The sequence below is a fragment of the Dama dama genome, chromosome 27, assembly GCF_033118175.1.
Source record: "Dama dama isolate Ldn47 chromosome 27, ASM3311817v1, whole genome shotgun sequence".
Taxonomy (NCBI): domain Eukaryota; kingdom Metazoa; phylum Chordata; class Mammalia; order Artiodactyla; family Cervidae; genus Dama; species Dama dama.
The window spans coordinates 21,433,764-21,453,121 of NC_083707.1; the positions used below are offsets into that span (position 1 = coordinate 21,433,764).

The 19,358-nt window shown below is 36.9% G+C and overlaps 1 protein-coding gene across 7 annotated transcripts in view; it reads right to left on the reverse strand.

Annotated features, from left to right (window-relative positions):
• The window catches only part of KIAA1328 (KIAA1328 ortholog), a 406,212-nt gene that overhangs the window by 132,260 nt on the left and 254,594 nt on the right, over window positions 1-19,358 (reverse strand). For 5 of the 7 annotated variants that reach the window (XM_061131341.1, XM_061131345.1, XM_061131344.1 and 2 more), the window contains one exon: window positions 15,619-15,726. The exons of the other annotated variants lie outside the window; for them this stretch is intronic. In XM_061131341.1, the coding sequence (XP_060987324.1) occupies window positions 15,619-15,726 (108 nt within the window). The remainder of the gene's footprint in view (window positions 1-15,618; window positions 15,727-19,358) is intronic. 7 annotated transcript variants of the gene reach the window in all.

The window sequence follows — 19,358 nt, forward strand, 5'->3', positions numbered from 1 at the left end:
TACTGTGGTACCTCTGAGTTCTATTTTACAGTTTTACTGATTTTCTCTAATGTGCCCAAGGAAGATGACAGTAATTCCCATCCACGTTAGTCAGTAATGTTGTTGAAGGGTTTTGAAAGAGAAATCAGAGAAACACTCTTTTTTTGTACAAGCAATTCTTTAGGCCAACAGGTTATCTATGAGTTACAAAGAGCAAAGAAATGAAGAAAAGTTAGAAGGTAGGGGAAGATAATCAGAAGGGGAGTTGCTATTCCAATCAGCATTCACAGTAAAAAATAATTGTGAACTGGCATTGCCAAGCTGACCGCCAAAGCGGCTCCAGCAATTTGTACTCTTCCCAGCAGTGTTAGAGATGGGAAACTTAATAAAAATCAAGTTAACTCTCATTCATAAGCAAGGAGGGTGAGGCACACAGCACGATCTTTAAAGTCACATGGCTAATTACTGGAAAGACAAAACTTGGAATTCTTCATTCTTATTCCACTGGTCTTCAAAATCAGCTTTATCATTTTTGTCAAAAAATCAGTTCTTTTTCATTACTTTTTTAAAATTATTCCAATCATACAGGTCCAAACTCCTCAGTTTGATATTTAAACCCTTTCATCTAATTTACTAATGTAATCATTTGTCTCACTTTCCCTAACTCCTAAAGTGTCACACTGAAGCGTATCTGATTCTGTGCCTGACTTGGGACTGCCCTCCTCTCCTGAGACTCTTTCCCCGTCTTCTCCCCTCAGAAACACACACACACCCCCACAACATACACAAACACAAACACCTATAGATATTCCACAGCCTACCACAATTCTGTCCTATATTTTAAGACTTATCTTAAACATTACCACTTCCAAAAACCTTCTTCTTAACTTTTTTGTATTTCTTTTATAAAGCTCTTCTAGTAGGAAATGGCAACCTGGTCCAACATTCTTGCCTGGAAAATTCCATGGACAGAGGGGCCTGGCAGGCTACAGTCCATGGGGCCACAAAGAGTCAGACATGACTGAGCAACTGAGCAGAGATTCTTTACAGATGATAAATATTTACATATTTGCCTTACTCTACTACTAGGGGCTTCTTATATTTCCTACAGTATTTAGCAAAGTCAGATTTTTTTAAAAAAATAGCAGGTATTTAATACATTTTTTGTTGAGTTACTCACTGTTATATGAACGTACAAAAATGGTAAGATTTTTAGAAATCTGCAGAATTACAAAAAATGTTCATTTGTAAGGGTCATCTTTGCATAGTCAACAAAAACATCAAGCAAACTAAAATCAAACCAGAGAACCTATATGCAATCAGAACTGCTTGTGACTTTTTAAGTCATTAACATCTTTCATGTGATAGTTATCTTCCAATGGTTCAGCTCAGCTGTGCTCTGCTATTTGCTCTTATTTATCATTAAGTCCTCACATATTTATTTATTCTCATTCTATACCATTTATGTAGGAAAGCAGCAACGTAAGCTCCCTTGACTGTGATTTTTTCCACAGATAATAGAAAATAAATTGCAATTACATTTTGGTAATGGTATATAATTAACTCAAAATGAGCTGTTAATTATAAAAAATATGTTTTTCACTTTCTCATTATCTCATTTATTTTAGTTCCAAATTTTTAATGCCTCACTTGAGTAAGTTTAATACTTTAAATACACAGAATATTTTTATACTTAAGATAATTTAAATTTCCAAATAAAGAAAATTCAGCTTAAAATTAAATTTTATCTAGGGAGTTCTGCTGGCAAAATCAAAGAGCCTGCAAGGTAGAAAGAAGGTCATTTCCCATAACACTTCTTGATTACATTTTTAAAGTCAGCAGACATTTTTGTTTAAATCACCCTATTAGGTTGGTGCAAAGGTAATTGCAGTTTTACATTGTTGAACTTTGCCATTTGATAATGGACTACATTCTTAAATAAATGTGGTTACGTTATACATCATTTTAATGTGCATTTCTTGGTTTATGTTTTTTTGCTAATGATTTATTACTTACTGTTTATTTTATATTTATTTTAGATTAAAGAAATGATGTAGCAAAAAGCAAATTCAAGCAACTTTTTTATTCGAGTTCAAAATAGGCTGTAAAGCAGCGGAGACAACTTGCAACATCAACAATGCATTTGGCCCAGGAAATGCTAACACGTGTACAATGCAGTGGTGGTTCAAGAAGTTTTGCAAAGGAGAGAAGAATCTTGAAGATAAGGAGCATAGAGGCTGTCCATTGGAAGTTGACAACGACCAATTGAGAGCCATCACTGAAGCTGATCCTCTTATATATACACGAGAAGTTGCCAAAGAACTCAACATCAACTCTTCTATGGTTATTCAGCATTTGAAGCAAACTGGAAAGGTGAAAAACTTGATAAGTGGGTGCTTCATGAGCTGACCAAAAATCAAAATAAATCATTGTTTGTAAGTGTCATCTTCTCTTATTTTACACAACAATGGACCATTTCTTGATTGGATTGTGATGTGCAAAGCTAAGTGTGTTTTACACAACAATTGGCAATGACCAGCTCAGTGGTTGGATACAGAAGAAGCTCCAAAGCACTTCCCAAAGCTGAACTTGCACCAAATAAAGGTCATGGTCACTGTTTGGCGATCTGATGCCTGTCTGATCTACTACAGCTTTTTTGAATCCTGGAAAAACCATTACCTCTGAGAAGTATGCTCAGCAAATCGATGAGATGCACTGAAAACTGCAGTGACTGCAGCTGACATTGGTCAACAGAATGGGCCCAATTCTTCTCCATGACAGTATGTTACATGACCAATGCTTTAAAGTCGAACAAATTGGGCTACAAAGTTTTGCCTCGTCTGCCATATTCACCTGATCTCTTGCCAACCGACTACCACTTCGCCAAGCATCTCAACAACTTTTTGCAGGCAAAATGCTTCTGCAACCAGCAAGAGGCAGAAAATGCTTTCCAAGAGTTTGTTGAATCCTGAAGATGGATTTTTACACTACAGAAATAAACATATTTCTTGTTGGCAAAACTGTGTTGGTTGTAATGGTTCCTATTTTGATTAATAAAAATGTGTTTGAGCGTAGTTAAAATGATTTAAAATTCATGGTGTGAAATCACAATTACATTCATACCAACCTAATGGAAAGGTGGCTCAAGGCTGTATGCAATTCTCCCTTGACTCACCTCCAACTCTTTCTGGGACTAGTGGAGACAACATCATTTCTACAGCCAAGTGAATCAAGGAGACAAATGAACTCATTGCCTATACTTCTTTTAATCTCATATTAGATTAGATAATTTAAGGACTGTTGAATGAGAATTCTTGGTTTTCCAATGACAGTCAGACTTCTGAAACCATTGCCAGAGTTTCTTCAAATTTTTAGGCGGTGTATTAAGATCTTAAAAGATCTACGGTCTTATTAAAGGCATATTAGGAAAGATTTTTTTGGAAGCAGTGCATAGTCTTTCCTTATTTTTTTGTCATAATTACTTGAATGTAGGACATGCATGCCCAGATACATCTAAACTTTAAAACATGCCCATCTCTTAGACTGAAGCACTAGTTTCCAAAGCATTCACTACACCTACCTAGAGAGCAGTAATGAACACTTTCATAAATTGCAAGTGTGAGTATCAACTGCTACAACCTTTCGGGAAAAAAAAAGTTGGCATTTGCTGTTCAGTAGCTCAGTCGTGTCTGAATATTTGCAACCCCATGGATTGCAACACATCAGGCTTCCCTTTCCTTCAACATCTCCTGGAGCTTGCTCAAATTCCTATCTATCAAGTTGGTTGATGCCATACAACCATTTCGTCCTCTGTCGCCCCTTCTCCTCCTGTCTTCTATCTTCCCAGCATCAGAGCCTTTTCCAATGAGTCAGTTCTTCGCATCAGGTGGCCAAAGTATTGGAGCTTCAGCTTCAGCATTAGTCCTTCCAATGAATATTCAAGATTGACTTCCTTTAGGATTGACTGGTTTGATCTCCTTTCAGCTCTCTAGAGTCTTCTCAACACCACAGTTCAAAAGCATCAATTCTTTGGTGTTTAGCCTTGGTTATGGCTTCACATCCATATATGACTACTGGAAAAACCATAGCTTTGACTATATGGACCTTTGTCGGCAGAATAATCTCTGCTTTTTAATATGCTGTCTAGGTTTGTCATAGTTTTTCTTTCAAGGAGCAAGCATCTTTTAATTTCATGGCTGTAGTCACCATCTGCAGTGATTTTGGAGCCCAAGAAAATGAAGTCTGTCACTGTTTCCATTGTTTCCCCATTATTTGGCATGAAGTGATGAGACTGGATGCCATGATCTTAGTTGACATGGATTATTATAATTTATAGTTGTACATTACATAAAATACACTTACGTAACAATAGCCTTTGACCTAGCAATTTTGTTTTTGGAGATTTACCCTAAAAAAATAAAAGGACCAGAACACAGTCTAAGTACAGCCATGCTTATTATAGCACTCTGTGCAGTGGTAAAGAATTTGAAATAATCTGAATGTTCAACAATAGAAGTGCTGAAAAAGTTACAGTGTCTACAGAAGCCATGAACTATTACCCATTTATAGGAAATAAGTTAGGATTTGTATTAGCTTTCTCTTACCACTATAACAAACTACAAGTTTACTGACTTAACACAAATGTATTACTCTATAATTCTGTAGGTCTGACTACAGACAGACCTGTGCGACACAGGTCTAACACCGAGGTGTCAGCAGGGTTATGTTCCTTTCTGCAGGTTGTAGGGGAGGATCTATTTCCTTGCTCACTCAGGTTTCTGGCAGAACCTTTTTCTTTGTAGTTTGAGGACTGGGATCCCTATTTCCTTGTGGGTTATCAGATGAGGACTGTTCCAAGCTTCCTTGGCTGGTCCTTGCAATCCTTGGCTGGTCACACAATGTTCCTCCATCTTCAGAGCCAACAAGGGCAGGCCAAGTCATTCTCAAGCTTCAAACCTCTCCACCTCCTTTTGTCTTATCTCTCTGATACAGTAAGGAAAGGTTCTTTATTTTTCGGAACTCATGTGATTAGAATGAGCAGCCTACCCAGATAACCCAGGATAATCTCCATCTTTCAAAGTCTATTCCATCCATCATACCTGCAAAGTCTCTTTGCTACGTAAGGTAATATATTCAGAGCTTCCAGGGATTAGAACACAGATGTTTTTGGAGGACAATTATTCTGCTTACCACAGTTTTACAAAAACTCTAAGAATCTGACAAATGTCCATTAAAGCATCATTGCTGCTGCTGCTGCTAAGTCACTTCAGTTGGGTCCGACTCTGTGCATCATTAAGTGGAATTAAAAAAGACTAATAAGTAATGAGTTCAGTTTGATCTCAATGTACATAGATGCTATAAATATTAAAACAGGTTTCCCAGGTGGTGCTAGAGGTAAAGAACTTGTCTGCCAATGTAGGAGACATAAGAGATGTGGGTTCGATTCCCAGGTTGGGAAGATCCCCTGGAGGAGAGTACAGGCAAACCATTGCAGTATTCTTGCCTGGAGAATCCCAAGGACAGAGGAGCCTGGCTGGCTGCAGTTCATAGGGTTGCAAAAAGTCAGACATGACTGAAATGATTTTTAGCACAGCACACATATTAATACATGTAAGCATAAAAAAGGTACACCTTTTTTATGAACAATCAACACTAGAGTGCTAAGACTAATTCTACCAAGACAATCAGGATAGGGAACAGGATAGTGAATGAAAGATGACTGCTTTTTTCTTAATGTGTCTTTGGATGTTTTACTTTTAATAGGAAAAGTGCTGTTCTTTTGAAATTTAGGTAACATTTAACTAAAAATTAGGTGAATTATAAGACAAAATGTATAATATAAACATGCATCACATACTTTAAAAAATAAGACCTAGAAGCTACATACTAGGATTACCTCTAGATGATATCATGGGTATGTTTTATTTCCTTTGGACTTACTGGCATTTTATATACTTTTCCTACCACAGCAAGCAAGTAAATATATGAAGATATAGGTAAACACGAGTAGCACTAAGAGTAAGTATGGAATTATTTTAAGTTAAAAACAAATATAATAAAAGTTCTTACACATCAACTAAAGAAGAAATATAAAACCCCTACACAGAAAATACAGAGATAGGAAATAAAAATTCTACAAAGAAACACAGTGTTAATAAATATGTAGAAAACATTCATCTTAACTGATTACTGAATAATTGAAAATTACAATAGGATTCCATCTTTCTATTAAACTCCCAAATATTCCTTAACTATACAAATCAACATTGGAGAGCCAATTTACATGGCTGATTGAAAATAAACCTCTACTCTTTTCTGACATCTCTAAAATAATTGTAAAAGGACAAAAAAAGAGAGACACAAAATAATGAGGTTATAGAAAAATAAAGAGGAAAGGACAACAAATAAAGAGATATTGCAATATTTTAAAAGCCCAGAAATCAGACATGTAAGTTCAAATTCAATCAATTTGAAAAATCAAAACTGAAGTATTTGCTGGCTAAATGGTTGGTGTTGCTGTTGTTCAGGTGCTAAGTCATGTCCACCCTTTGTGACCCCATGGACTACAGCATGCCAGGTTTCCCTGTCCTTCAGTATCTCCCAGAGTTTGCTCAAACTCACGTCCTTTGAGTTGGTGATGCCATCCAACCATCTCATCCTCCTCTGTCACCCACTTCTCCTGCCCTCAATCTTTCCCAGCATTAGGGTCTTTTCCAACGAGTCGGCTTGTCATAGCTGGTGGCCAAAGTATTGGAGCTTCAACATCAGTCCTTCCAGTGAATATTCAGGGTTGATTTCCTTTAGGATTGACTTGTTTGATCTTCTTGTTGTCCAAGGAACTCTCAATTTGAAAGCATCAATTCTTCGGTGCTCAGCCTTCATCATGGTCCAACTCTCACATATGTACATGACTACTGGAAAAAACACAGCTTTGACTATTGGGACCTTTGTTGACAAAATGATGTCTCTACTTTTTACTATGTTGTCTATGTTTGTCATAACTTTTCTTCCAAGAAGTAAGCATCTTTTAATTTTGTGGGTACAGTCACTCTGTGCATTGATTTCAGAGCCCAAGAAAAAAAAATCTGTCACTTTTTTCACTTTTTCTCCATTTATTTGCCATGAAGTGATGGGACTGGATGCCATGATCTTAGTTTTTTAAATGCTGAGTTTTAAGTCGGCTTGAAGTCCATCAGTTGACAAGCCCTGCTTATATATACTGAGAACTTTCAATAGCTTTCCACTGTTTTGTTTGCAAATATAACTGGATCATCAGACATATGCGGAAAAAGGAAACCTAAACTTGTTGAAAATAGACACAATGATCCTTAGAAGAAAAAGAAATTTTAAGAACTATTAAAATCCTCAGAGATAAGAAAAGACATTGCAAGACGGATGGGTTTTATTTTTTTTTTAATTTCGGTAACAAAATGTTCTTGGAAATAATAGTACAAAAAATTTAACATAAAGATAAAAAAATAAACTTCAAGAAGTCTTCCAGAAAGTATAAAAAAGAACACAAATATGAAAGACAAGAGAAAAAAATAAAATGAGCAACTCCAAGAGATTCAACATCTGGCTAATAGTGTAACAAATGAAAAAAGGCCCAACTGACACACATCAGCATTAATTTTTAGAATAATGCAAAGAAAGATAAGATTTTAATAGTGTCCATGGAGAACAGTGAAGAATAGGTCACATAAAAAAGATAGAGAATCAAACTGCACCAACTCTTAATGGTAATACTAGAAACTAGAAGATAATAGAATATAACCTTCAATCTCCTTGGAGGAACATTAATTACCAACCAAGAATTCTGCATGCAGCTAAACTATACATTAAATGTGAAGAAAGATGTAAGGCATTTTCTAGAGGTAGAAAGTCTCAAAAAATTGTTGCCTCTGTACTCCTTGTCAGCTATTGAAGGACACGATTAATGAAGACGAGTATAAACCAAAAAGTGGACATGTGAACCAGCAAAAGAGGAATATAGTACAGAACAGTAAAGAAAACTTCCAGGATAATGGATAAGGAAAATTTCAGGATGAAATCTCTAAACAACAAGCTTAGAGAAAAACCAGTTCAGAATAGAGCAGAACTATGGAAGGGCCCAAGAGGAAATATTAAAAAAAATAAAGAGATATGATAGAATAACTGATACATCTGAATATATTCAGATAATTATACATTCTGGGTAAATTCGGGAATGGAAAGACACAACACTTCTAAGGCCAGAAATTTTGGTGTTTTGTTTACTGTTATATTACCCCAAAGTCTTGAAAGTGCCTAGAATATAGTGAGAAATATTACGAATATTTCAGTGGATTAATAAATGAATGAGTGCATGGAAAATTAAAGCATTTCTAAACTCTGGAAAAACAATTATATAAAAATTAAATTTAATAACTGCAAAGTAGCTGGCTCAGGTATATAGAAAATATCTATAATTTTATTGCAAACAAATTGTGATATAGCTATACTGAGTGGACAAAAGAAATAGCATGTGTGTGGGTATGTATGTGAGAGAGAGAGAGGAAGGGGAAAAGAGTGAAGGAGAGAGAAGGAAGGGAGGGAAAAAGGAGAAAAGAGGGAGACGGCATGTAGATCGTTACCTGTGAGAGCTAACATCTTTCATAGCAGAAAGTCAATACTTACTGCCTGCTTTAGTCTGATATTTTAAAATATGGATATAAATATTAGAATAAATAGATTAAAAAAATCCAAAGCAGTGAAAACTTTTATCTCTAATGAGTGGAAACTGAGAGTAAGAAGGAGTGGTAGTTCAGTTCAGTTCAGTCACTCAGTCATGTCCGACTCTTTGCGACCCCATGAATGGTAGAGCACCCCACTATTTCTGCATAAGCCTTCTTAAACAACTGACTTTTTAAACTATGTACATGCTTGATTTCAACAATAATAAAATAAAATTAAACTACAGCAAGCCACAAAAAGACAAATATTGGGAACCTATCTCAACATAACAGAAGCCATAATAGAACCCACAGCCAACATCATACTCAATGATGAAAAGCTGAAAGCACTTTCCCTAAGATCAGGAAAAAGACAAGGATGCCCACTCTCACCACTTTTATTCAACATAGTTCTGTAAGTCCTAGCCACAGAAATCGGAGAAGATGTTACCAGAAAACTGCTGTTCAGTTGCCAAGTCATGTCCAACTCTTTGCAACCCCAAGGATTGCAGCATGTCAGGCTTCCCTGTCCTTCACTATCTCCTGGAGTTTGCTCAAGTTCATGTCCATTTAGTCAGTGATGCTATCTAACCATCTCATCCTCTGCTGCCCCCTTCTCCTTTTGCCTTCAGTCTTTGTCCACATCAAGGTCTTTTCCAAAGAGCTGGCTACTAGACCTCATCAATGAATTTGGTAAAGTTGCAGGATATAAAATTAATACACAAAAACATGTAGCATTTCTATATATGAAAGGCCAGAAAGGGAAATTAAGAAAATGATTTCATTTCCCATCACATCAAAAAAGATAAAATACCTGAAAATAAACCTATTTAAGGGAAAAAAAAGACCCGTACTCTGAAAACTGTAACACGCTGATGAAAGAAATTGAAGATGACCAAACAGATGGAAAGATATAAAATTCTCTGGGTGGAAGACTCAGGGTCATTAAAGTGACCATCCCACTCTAGGAAATCTAAGAGTCAAGGCAATTCTTGTTAAATTACCAATGGCAATTTTCAGAGAACTAGAACAAAAAATTTTTATAATTTGTATGGAAACACAAAAGACCTCAAATAGCCAAAGCAATCTTGACAAAGAAAAATGGAGCTGGAGAAATCAGAGTCCTGGGTTTCGGACTATACTACAAAGCTACAGTAATCAAGACAGTTTGGTGCTGGCACAAAAACAGAAATATAGATCAATGGAACAAGATAGAAAGCCCAGAAATAAACCCATGCACCTAGGGAGAACTAATCCGTGACAAAGGAGACCAGAATATACAATGGTATAAATGCAAGGCTGGACAAGATAAGCTTTTAGAGGAAAACATTGGCAGAACATGCTCTGATATAGATTATAGCAATATCTTTTTGGATCTCTCTCCTAAAGTAATGAAAATAAAAACAAAAATAAACAAATGGGACTTAATTAAACCCAAAAGCTTCTGCACAGCAAAGGAAATCAGAAAAGGCAACATACAGGATGGGAGAGAATATTTGCAAGCAACTGACAAGGGATAAATCTCTAAACTATACAAAGAACTCATACAGCTCAATATCAAAAACGAACCCAATCAACAAATGGGCAGATATAAATAGACATTTCTCTGAAGAAGACCATTGTATATTCTGTGACAAAGGAGACCTTTCAGGTTTCCCATCCAGTGAAAAACTGATGTATTAACATTAAGATATTGACCTCTTTATCATCCTCAAAAGTGGAAAGCAGGTGCCTGTGAGAATCTGCATGTCTTAAAGAAATCCATGTCAGTTTCTAATGTAATCATGAAATTTAAGAAAGATGACTATATGTATATATATCTAAAAAGAGAGCTACCATATGACCCAGCAATCCATCCCACTCCTGGGCATATACCCAGAGAAAACCATAATTCAAAACAATACATGCACCCCAATGTTCATCACAGCACTCTATTTACAATAGCCAGGACTTGGAAGCAACCTAAATGTCACCAACAGAGGAATGGATAAAGATGACGTGATACATATATACAATGACACATTACTCAGGCATAAAAAAGACATAATAATGCCATTTGCAGCAACATGGATGCACCTAGAGATTGTTATACTGAGTGAAGTAAGTCAGGCAAAAAGAGACAAATAGCATATGATATCACTGATAGGTGGAATCTATAAAAAGGATACAAATGAACTTATCTACAAAACAGAAATAAGTGACAGATGCAGAAAACACACTTACGGTTATCAGTGGGTAAGAGCAGGGAGTGAGAAACTGGGAGACTGGGACTGACATATACACACCTGCTATGTATATAAAATAGGTCACTGATAAGGACCCACTGCAGAGCACAGGGCACTCTATTCAACACTCTGCAGTGGCCGAATGGGATGTATGTACAGGTATAACTGATTTACTTTGCTGTACACCTCAAACTACCACAATAGTGTAAATCAGCTATACTCCAATAAAAATTTAAAAATTAGAAGTGATATTAACAGTACAGAAAAGAAAGGATACATGTACCCCAATACTCACTGTAGCACTATTTACAATGGCCAAGACATGGAAGCCATCCAAATGCCCCCTGACAGATGGATTGATAAAGATGTCTACTATATACCACATCACAGTCTCTCTTTCTCTCTCTCACACACACACCAGAGTATTACTCAGCCATAAAAAAGAATAAAATAATGCCACTTGCAGCAACATTGATGGACCTAGAGATTATCATGCTGAGTGAAGACAGTTAGAGAGGAACAAATATCCTATGATATTACTTATATATGGAATCTAAAAAAATGACACAAATGAACTTATTTACAAAACAGAAATAGAGTCACAGATGTAGAAAACAAACTTATGATCACCAAAGGGGAAGGTGCCGAGGAGAGAGAAATTAGAAGTTTGGGAGCAACATATAAATATGTTTACTATTAATGAACAGTAAACTAAAAAATGGGTGAGATGGCAAATTTTACGTATATTTTACAACTGAAAAAATTAATTATAGCAAACTGTGCAAAAACGAGAATTCTTTGGTTCTGCTCCTGATAATGGTTGAGGAGCTTCTACAGGGCCAAATCTCCTACATTTAACAACTAGACAACCTGGGAGGAAAAAAATAACGAACATACTGAAAAGCGGTGTGGCCAGCAGCAGGCAGAAGCTGCCAGAGGATCAGCACTTGAAAGAAAACAGTGGCTCTGGGTGAGTTTCCAAGTTTTTTAATGGTTTTTAGCTGAAAGCAGGCTTAAAGAACGAGAGGATAGAGTATAGGCTGACGAAAGGAGCTAAAAAGTGAAAAATCTTGGAGAGAAGAGAAATAGGAAAGCCTTAAATTCTATGTAACAATCCTGCCAGTTCAGTTCAGGCTAACCCCTGAACTTATACATGATCAGAGCAGACTAAAGCATCCTGAAAAATGAAAGTGAAATTCTCTCAGTCTTGTCCAACTTTTTGCAACCCCATGGACTATTCAAATACTGAAAGATGATGCTGTGAAAGTGCTGCACTCAATATGCCAGCAAATTTGGAAAACTCAGCAGTGCCCACAGGACTGGAAAAGTTCAGTTTTCATTCCAATCCCTAAGAAAGGCAATGCCAAAGAATGCTCAAACTACCATACAATTGCACTCATCTCACACGCTACTAAAGTAATGCTAAAAATTCTCCAAGCCAGGCTTCAGCAATACGTGAACTGTGAACTTCCAGATGTTCAAGCTGGTTTTAGAAAAGGCAGAGGAACCAGACATCAAATTGCCAATATCCGCTGGATCATTGAAAAAGCAAGAGAGTTCCAGAAAAACATCTATTTCTGCTTTATTGACTATGCCAAAGCCTTTGATTGTGTGGATCACAATAAACTGTGGAAAATTCTGAAAGAGATGGGAATACCAGACCACCTGACTCACCTCTTGAGAAACCTGTATGCAGGTCAGGAAGCAACAGTTAGAACTGGACATCGAACAACAGACTGGTTCCAAATAGGAGAAGGAGTACGTCAAGGCTGTATATTGTCACCCTGCTTATTTAACTTCTATGCAGAGTACATCATGAGAAACGCTGGGCTGGAAGAAGTGCAATTTGGAATCAAGATTGCCGGGAGAAATATCAATAATCTCAGATATGCAGGTGATAGCACCCTTATGGCAGAAAGTGAAGAGGAACTAAAAAGCCTCTTGGTGAAAATGAAAGAGTGAAATGAAAATGAAAGAGTGAAAAAGTTGGCTTAAAGCTCAACATTCAGAAAAATAAGTTCATGACATCTGGTCCCATCACCTCATGGGAAATAGATGGAGAGACAGTGGAAACAGTGTCAGACTTTATTTTTTGGGGCTCCAAAATCACTGCAGATGGTGATTGCAGCCATGAAATTAAAAGACGCTTACTCCTTGGAAGGGAACTTATGACCAACCTAGATAGCATATTAAAAAGCAGAGACATTACTTTGCCAACAAAGGTTAGTCTAGTCAAGGCTATGGTTTTTTTAGCGGTCATGCATGGATATGAGAATTGGACTGTGAAGAAAGCTGAGTGCCAAAGAATTGATGTTTTTGAACTGTGGTGTTGGAGAAGACTCTTGAGAGTCCCTTGGACTGCAAGGAGATCCAACCAGTCCATCCTAAAGGAGATCAGTCCTGGGTGTTCATTGGAAGGACTGATGCTGAAGCTGAAACTCCAATACTCTGGCCACCTCATGCGAAGAGTTGACTCATTGGAAAAGACCCTGATGCTGGGAGGGATTGGGGGCAGGAGGAGAAGGGGGCAACAGAGGATGAGATGGCTGGATGGCATCACCGACTCGATGGACATGAGTTTGAGTAAACTCCGGGAGTTGGTGATGGACAGGGAGGCCCGACGTGCTGCAATTCATGGGGTCGCAAAGAGTTGGACACGACTGAGCGACTGAACTGAACTGAACTGGACTATACAGACCATGGAATTTTCCAGGCCAGGTACTGGAGTGGGTAGCTGGTTTCCTTCTCCAGGGGATCCTCCCAACCAGGGATCGAACACAGGTCTCCCACATTGCAGGTGGATTCTTCACCAGCTGTGCTCCGAGGGAAGCCCATGATGAGGGCAGACTCAAGCATCGCAATTAAAGTTAAAATAACTCAACAGTGATTATCATCACCACTTACTCCAGCGACACAGAACTTGGATTGGAGTTCAGTTAAGTTAACTGCCCACACGTACACAAAATGTTATCATTGTTCAGATAAATACAGGCATACTTGAAGACATTGCAGTTTGGGTTCCAGACCACCACAATAAAGTCAATATTGCAAAAAATGGAGTCAGACAAATATTTTGGTTTCCTGGTGCATATAAAAATTATGTTTACATTCTGTTAGTGTACTAAATGTGCAGTAACATACATCTAAAAAAATGACAAGCTTTAATTAAAAAGTACTTTATAGCTAAAAAGATGCTAAGTTAATCATTATCTGAGATTTCAGCAAGTCATAATTCTTTTGCAATAGTAAAATCTAAGTTCAGTGAGCACTATAACAAATATAATACTACTACTATTAGCAAGAAAAACAGTAATAATGTTAGCAACATTGTAAGAATGAGCAAAATGTAACACAGAGACACAAAGTGGTGGACGCTGTTGGAAAATGGTGCTGAAAGACTTGCTTGATGCAAGATTGCCAAAAGCCTTCAATTTGTAAAACATAAAATTATTTGTGAAGCTTGATGAAGTGAAGCATAAAAAATGAGATATGCCTATATAACTGAATTCTAGAGTTATTCACAATGACCAGGAAATGATCCAAAATTACTAAACATATAAAGAAACTGGAAAACATGACCAACTCAAAGAAAATTTAATCAATGGAGACAAACCTCAAGATGAACCAGGTGTTAGAATTAGCAGACAAAGAGTTTAAGGAACAAATACACCTGTAATGAATAAAATAGAAAACTTTAACATAGAAAGTATAACAAACATACAAATGGAAATTCTAAACCCAAAAAATCCAGTATCCAAAATTAATTTTAAAAAAAGATCTCTGTATGGGCTTACAAGCAAATTAGAAACAACAAAAGCGTTGATGAATTTGAGGACAGATCAATAGAAATTATTCAATACGAATAAAGAAAAATAGGTTTTAAAAAGTTAGCAGAGAGTTAGCAATCTGTGGGACAATAACTAAAGATCTATGGTAATATACATGTAAACAGAGTTCCAAAAGGAGAGGATAAAGAGAATAAGGAAAAAAAATGCATTTGAAAAAATAATGGCCAAAAATTCTTTATATTTCATGAAAATAGCATTCTTAAACATTGGTTTGGGAGTTTGAGTTGATTTAACTTTCATGAAAAGCCATTTGGCAATGTGAATCATGCATTTTAAAAGGATTCACATGTACTTTAAGCTAGTAGTTCTGCTTACAGAAATCTATGCCCAGGAAATAGGTGGAGATAAGGTAAGAAATGTATTTACAGAAATTTTCTTCAAAACGTAATCTATAATGAAAGTGAAAGTAAAAGTCACTCAGTCATGTCCAACTCTTTGAGACTTAAAACCCTGTATTATCTAGTAACAGGTTAATTGATAAATACTGAGTAATAGCTGTCACACAATAAATATTTGTTATATGAATTAACATCAAGTTTTTCATTAAAAAGGACATCAGAAATTATGATACACTGAAAAAAGCAAAAAATAAATTCTGTATAAGCATAATCCCTACCGTAACATAGAAAATAATGTCATAAAAGAGACAGAATGGGAAAAAGGGTTCAAAGGACTGTCTCTGAACGGAAGGATTATGAAAGATTTTTATTTTCTTCTTTACACTTATCAATATTTTTCAAAGTTTTATAATGTGAATATATTTATACATATGATCAGAAAACTAGATTCACCAGTATGAAGCTATAAATATATACCAAGCATATCCTTAAGATCTGTGTCCTATATAGTGTGCCTTCACCGACCGCCCAAATTTACCTTGGTCCAGAGCCACTCCCATTCACATCCAGACTGAGCTCTTGAGGTTTAGTAATCTCTTTATTAGCAACCAGTTCTCTTGACTTAAATACAGCTTGAGTCCTTAACCTGTAAAAATAAATTTAGACATAGAAATAGACCAAACAATCTTAAAATCTGTATGGACCCACAAAAGAGCCTGAATAGCTAAACCTTGAGAAAGAAGAACAAAGATGGGAGGATTACATTTTCTGATTCAAACTCTATTATAAGCTATAGTCATCAAAACAGTACAAGCATACAATTCTGCAATAAAACACCAAACCACCAGGTTAAAAAAAAGCAGAGGCTCTGAATAGACATTTGTTCAAAGAAGACATGCAGATGGCACATGGAAGATGCTTAACATCACCAATCACTAGGGAAATGAGAATAAAACCACACTGAGATACCACCTCATACCTGTCAGAAGGGTCACTGTGAAAAAGAAAACAAATGCTGGTAAGGATGTGAAGAAAAGGGAATACTTGTGCACTGCTGCAGGGAAAGTAAATTGGTGCAGCTGCTATGGAAAACAGTATAGAGATTCTTCAGTAAATCAAGAGATTCCTCAATTAATTAAAAATATAACTACTATATGATCTAGCAATCCCACTCCTGGTATTTATCTGAAGAAACTGAAAACACTAATTAGAAAAGATATATGCATCCCTGTTTTCACTGCAGCATTATTTACTCGAATAGCCAAGATATGGAAGCAACATAAGTGTCCATCAATAGGTGAACGGATAAAGAAGATGTAGTATATGTATACAACAGAGTATTATCCATAAAAAGAATAAAATCTGCCATCTGTAACAAAATGGATGGACTTGGAGAGTATTATGTTAAGTGAAATAAGTCATACAGAGAAAGATAAATACTGTACGATTTCACAAAAAAAAAAACAAAAGAACAAACATAACTAAACAGAAACAGAGTCACAGACATAGAGAACAGAGGAGAGAAGGGTCACGGGAGGTGAGAAAGAGGTGTGGGAGACTGAGGTAGAAATTTTCAGTTGCAAAATAAATGACTCATGGCTATGAAATGCACAGTGTGGGGAATATAGTCAATAATTATGTAATATCTTTGTGTGTTGACAGATGACAATGAGTTGATTCACTGGAAAAGACCCTGATGCTGGGAAAGATTGAAGGCAAGAGGAGAAGGGGACGACAGAGGACGAGATCGTTGGATGGCATCATTGACTCAATGGACATGAGTTTGAACAAGCTTTGGGAGTTGGTGAAGGACAGGGAAGCCTGGCATGCTGTAGTCCATGGGGTTGCAAAGAGTCAGTCATGACTGAACAACAATTACCTTGATACCAAAACCAGACAAGGAAAGTATGAAAAAATAAAACTACAGACCTCAGAAATATTGACGTAAATATTCTCAACAAAATATTAGTAAAAAGAAATTGTTAATGCACATTATTTGTCGACAAAGGTCCATCTAGTCAAAGCCATGGTTTTTCCAATAGTCATGTATGGATGTGAGAGTTGGGCTATAAAGAAAGCTGAGTGCTGAAGAATTGATGCTTTTGAACTGTGGTGTTGGAGAAAACTCTTGATAGTCCCTTGGACTGCAAGGAGATCAAACCAGTCCATCCTAAGGGAAATCAGTCCTGAAAATTCATTGGAAGGACGGATGCTAAACCTGGAACTCCAATACTTTTGCCAACTGATGGGAAGAATTGACTCATTGGAAAATACCCTGATGCTGGTAAAGACTGAAGACAGGAGAAGGGGACAACAGAGGATGAGACAACAGAGGTTGGATGGCATCACTGACTCGATGGACATGAGTTTGAGTAAGCTCCGGGAGTTGGTGATGGATAGGGAAGCCTGGTGTGCTGCAGTCCATGGGGTCACAAAGAGTCAGACATGACTGAGTGACTAAACTGAACTGAATGCATAGAAAGTATTATACACTATAACCCAGGAGATTTACTCCAGGGATATAAGGCTAGGTCAATATATATATATATATATAAAATCAATCAATGCAATCCACTGTATTGGCAGGCTAAAAAAGAAAAATCAAACAACCATGTCAATTATCCCATAAAAGATACTTAACAAAATGCAATGGACATCATAAAAACTTCATGCAATCTAAAAGGAATAAAAATAAAAAATGAACTGTTATCAAAATTAAAAACTTTTGTTTTGTGAAAGATCCTTTTGAGATTGAAAAGAAAAGAGACTAGGAGAAATTACTTGCAAATCCACCTACCTGTCTGACAAAGGACTTACATCTTTTGAATATATAAAGAACTCTCAAAACTCAACAGGAAAACAATTCAAACAATCCAGCTAGACTATGACAAGCGATACTAAAAAGAATACCCAAAAGAATGGAAGAAGGGCAAACTAGCAAATGAAAGGATATTGAATATCACTAGCCATAAGGAAAATGCAAACTAAGATGACAATGAAATATCACTACACACAGATGCAGAACACATCAAATAAAAATTTGTGACACAATCAAATGCTGACAAGGGTATGGAGAAATGATCTTTCTCATGTTACTGGTAGGAGAAGTATTTTAAACTAAATGAAAGTGAAGTCACTCAATCGTGTCTGACTCTTTGAGACCCCATGGACTATAGCCTACCACACTTCTCCATCCTTGGGATTTTCCAGGCAAAAGTACTGGAGTGGGTTGCCATTTCCTTCTCTAGAGGATCTTCCTGACCCAGGGATCAAACCTGGGTCTCCTGTGTTGTAAACTAAATGAGTAAAAGCTAAATATGATCTCTTATATGATTTAGCAATCATACTCCTAGTTCTCACTTGTAGAAACAAAAAACTTAGGCCACACAAAAACTTGTATAAGAATGTACATGGAAGCTCTATTTGTAACTGAAAAAAACTGAAAACAAGGAAACTGTCTAATAGATAAATGGTTAAACAAACCACGGTATATCTATATCATGGAATAGTACTCAGAAGTCAAAAGGTATAATATACGTAACAATCTAAATGGATCTTAGCATTATGCTGAATGAGAAAAGCCAATATCAAAATTCAACATTATGCATAATTCCATTTACATAAAATCCTTAAAATAATAACAATCTAGAAATAGACAAAAGATTAGGAGATCCCAGGGTTAGGCACAGATGGGGGCGAAGAGTGACTCTAACAGCATAGTTCAGGGACCTCCCTGGTGGTCCAGTGGCTAAGACTCCACGATCCCTATGGAGGAAGCCCAGGTTCCATTTCTGGTCAGGAAACCAGAATGCCACAACCAAGAATTTGCATGCTACAACTAATAGTTCAGATGCTGCAACTAAGGATGCCTCACATCACTCAAAGATGGAAGATCTCATGTGCCACAACTGAAGAGCCAGTGAGTGAAGTCGCTCAGCTGTGTCCGACTCTTTGCGACCCCATGGACTGTAGCCCACCAGGCTCCTCGGTCCAAGGAATTCTCCAGACAAGAATACTGGAGTGGGTTGCATTTCCTTCTCCAGGGGATCTTCCCGACCCAGGGATGGAACCCGGGTCTCCTGCATTATAGGCAGACGTTTTACCATCTGAGCTACCAGGGAAGTCCAAAAAGTAAGTGTAGTCACTCAGTGGTGTCTGACTCTTGGCAATCATATGGACTGTAGCCCACCAGGCTCCTCCATCCATGGGATTTTCCAGGCAAGAATACTGTTTACCATCTGAGCCACCAGGGAATCCCAAAGAGCCAGTGCAACCAAC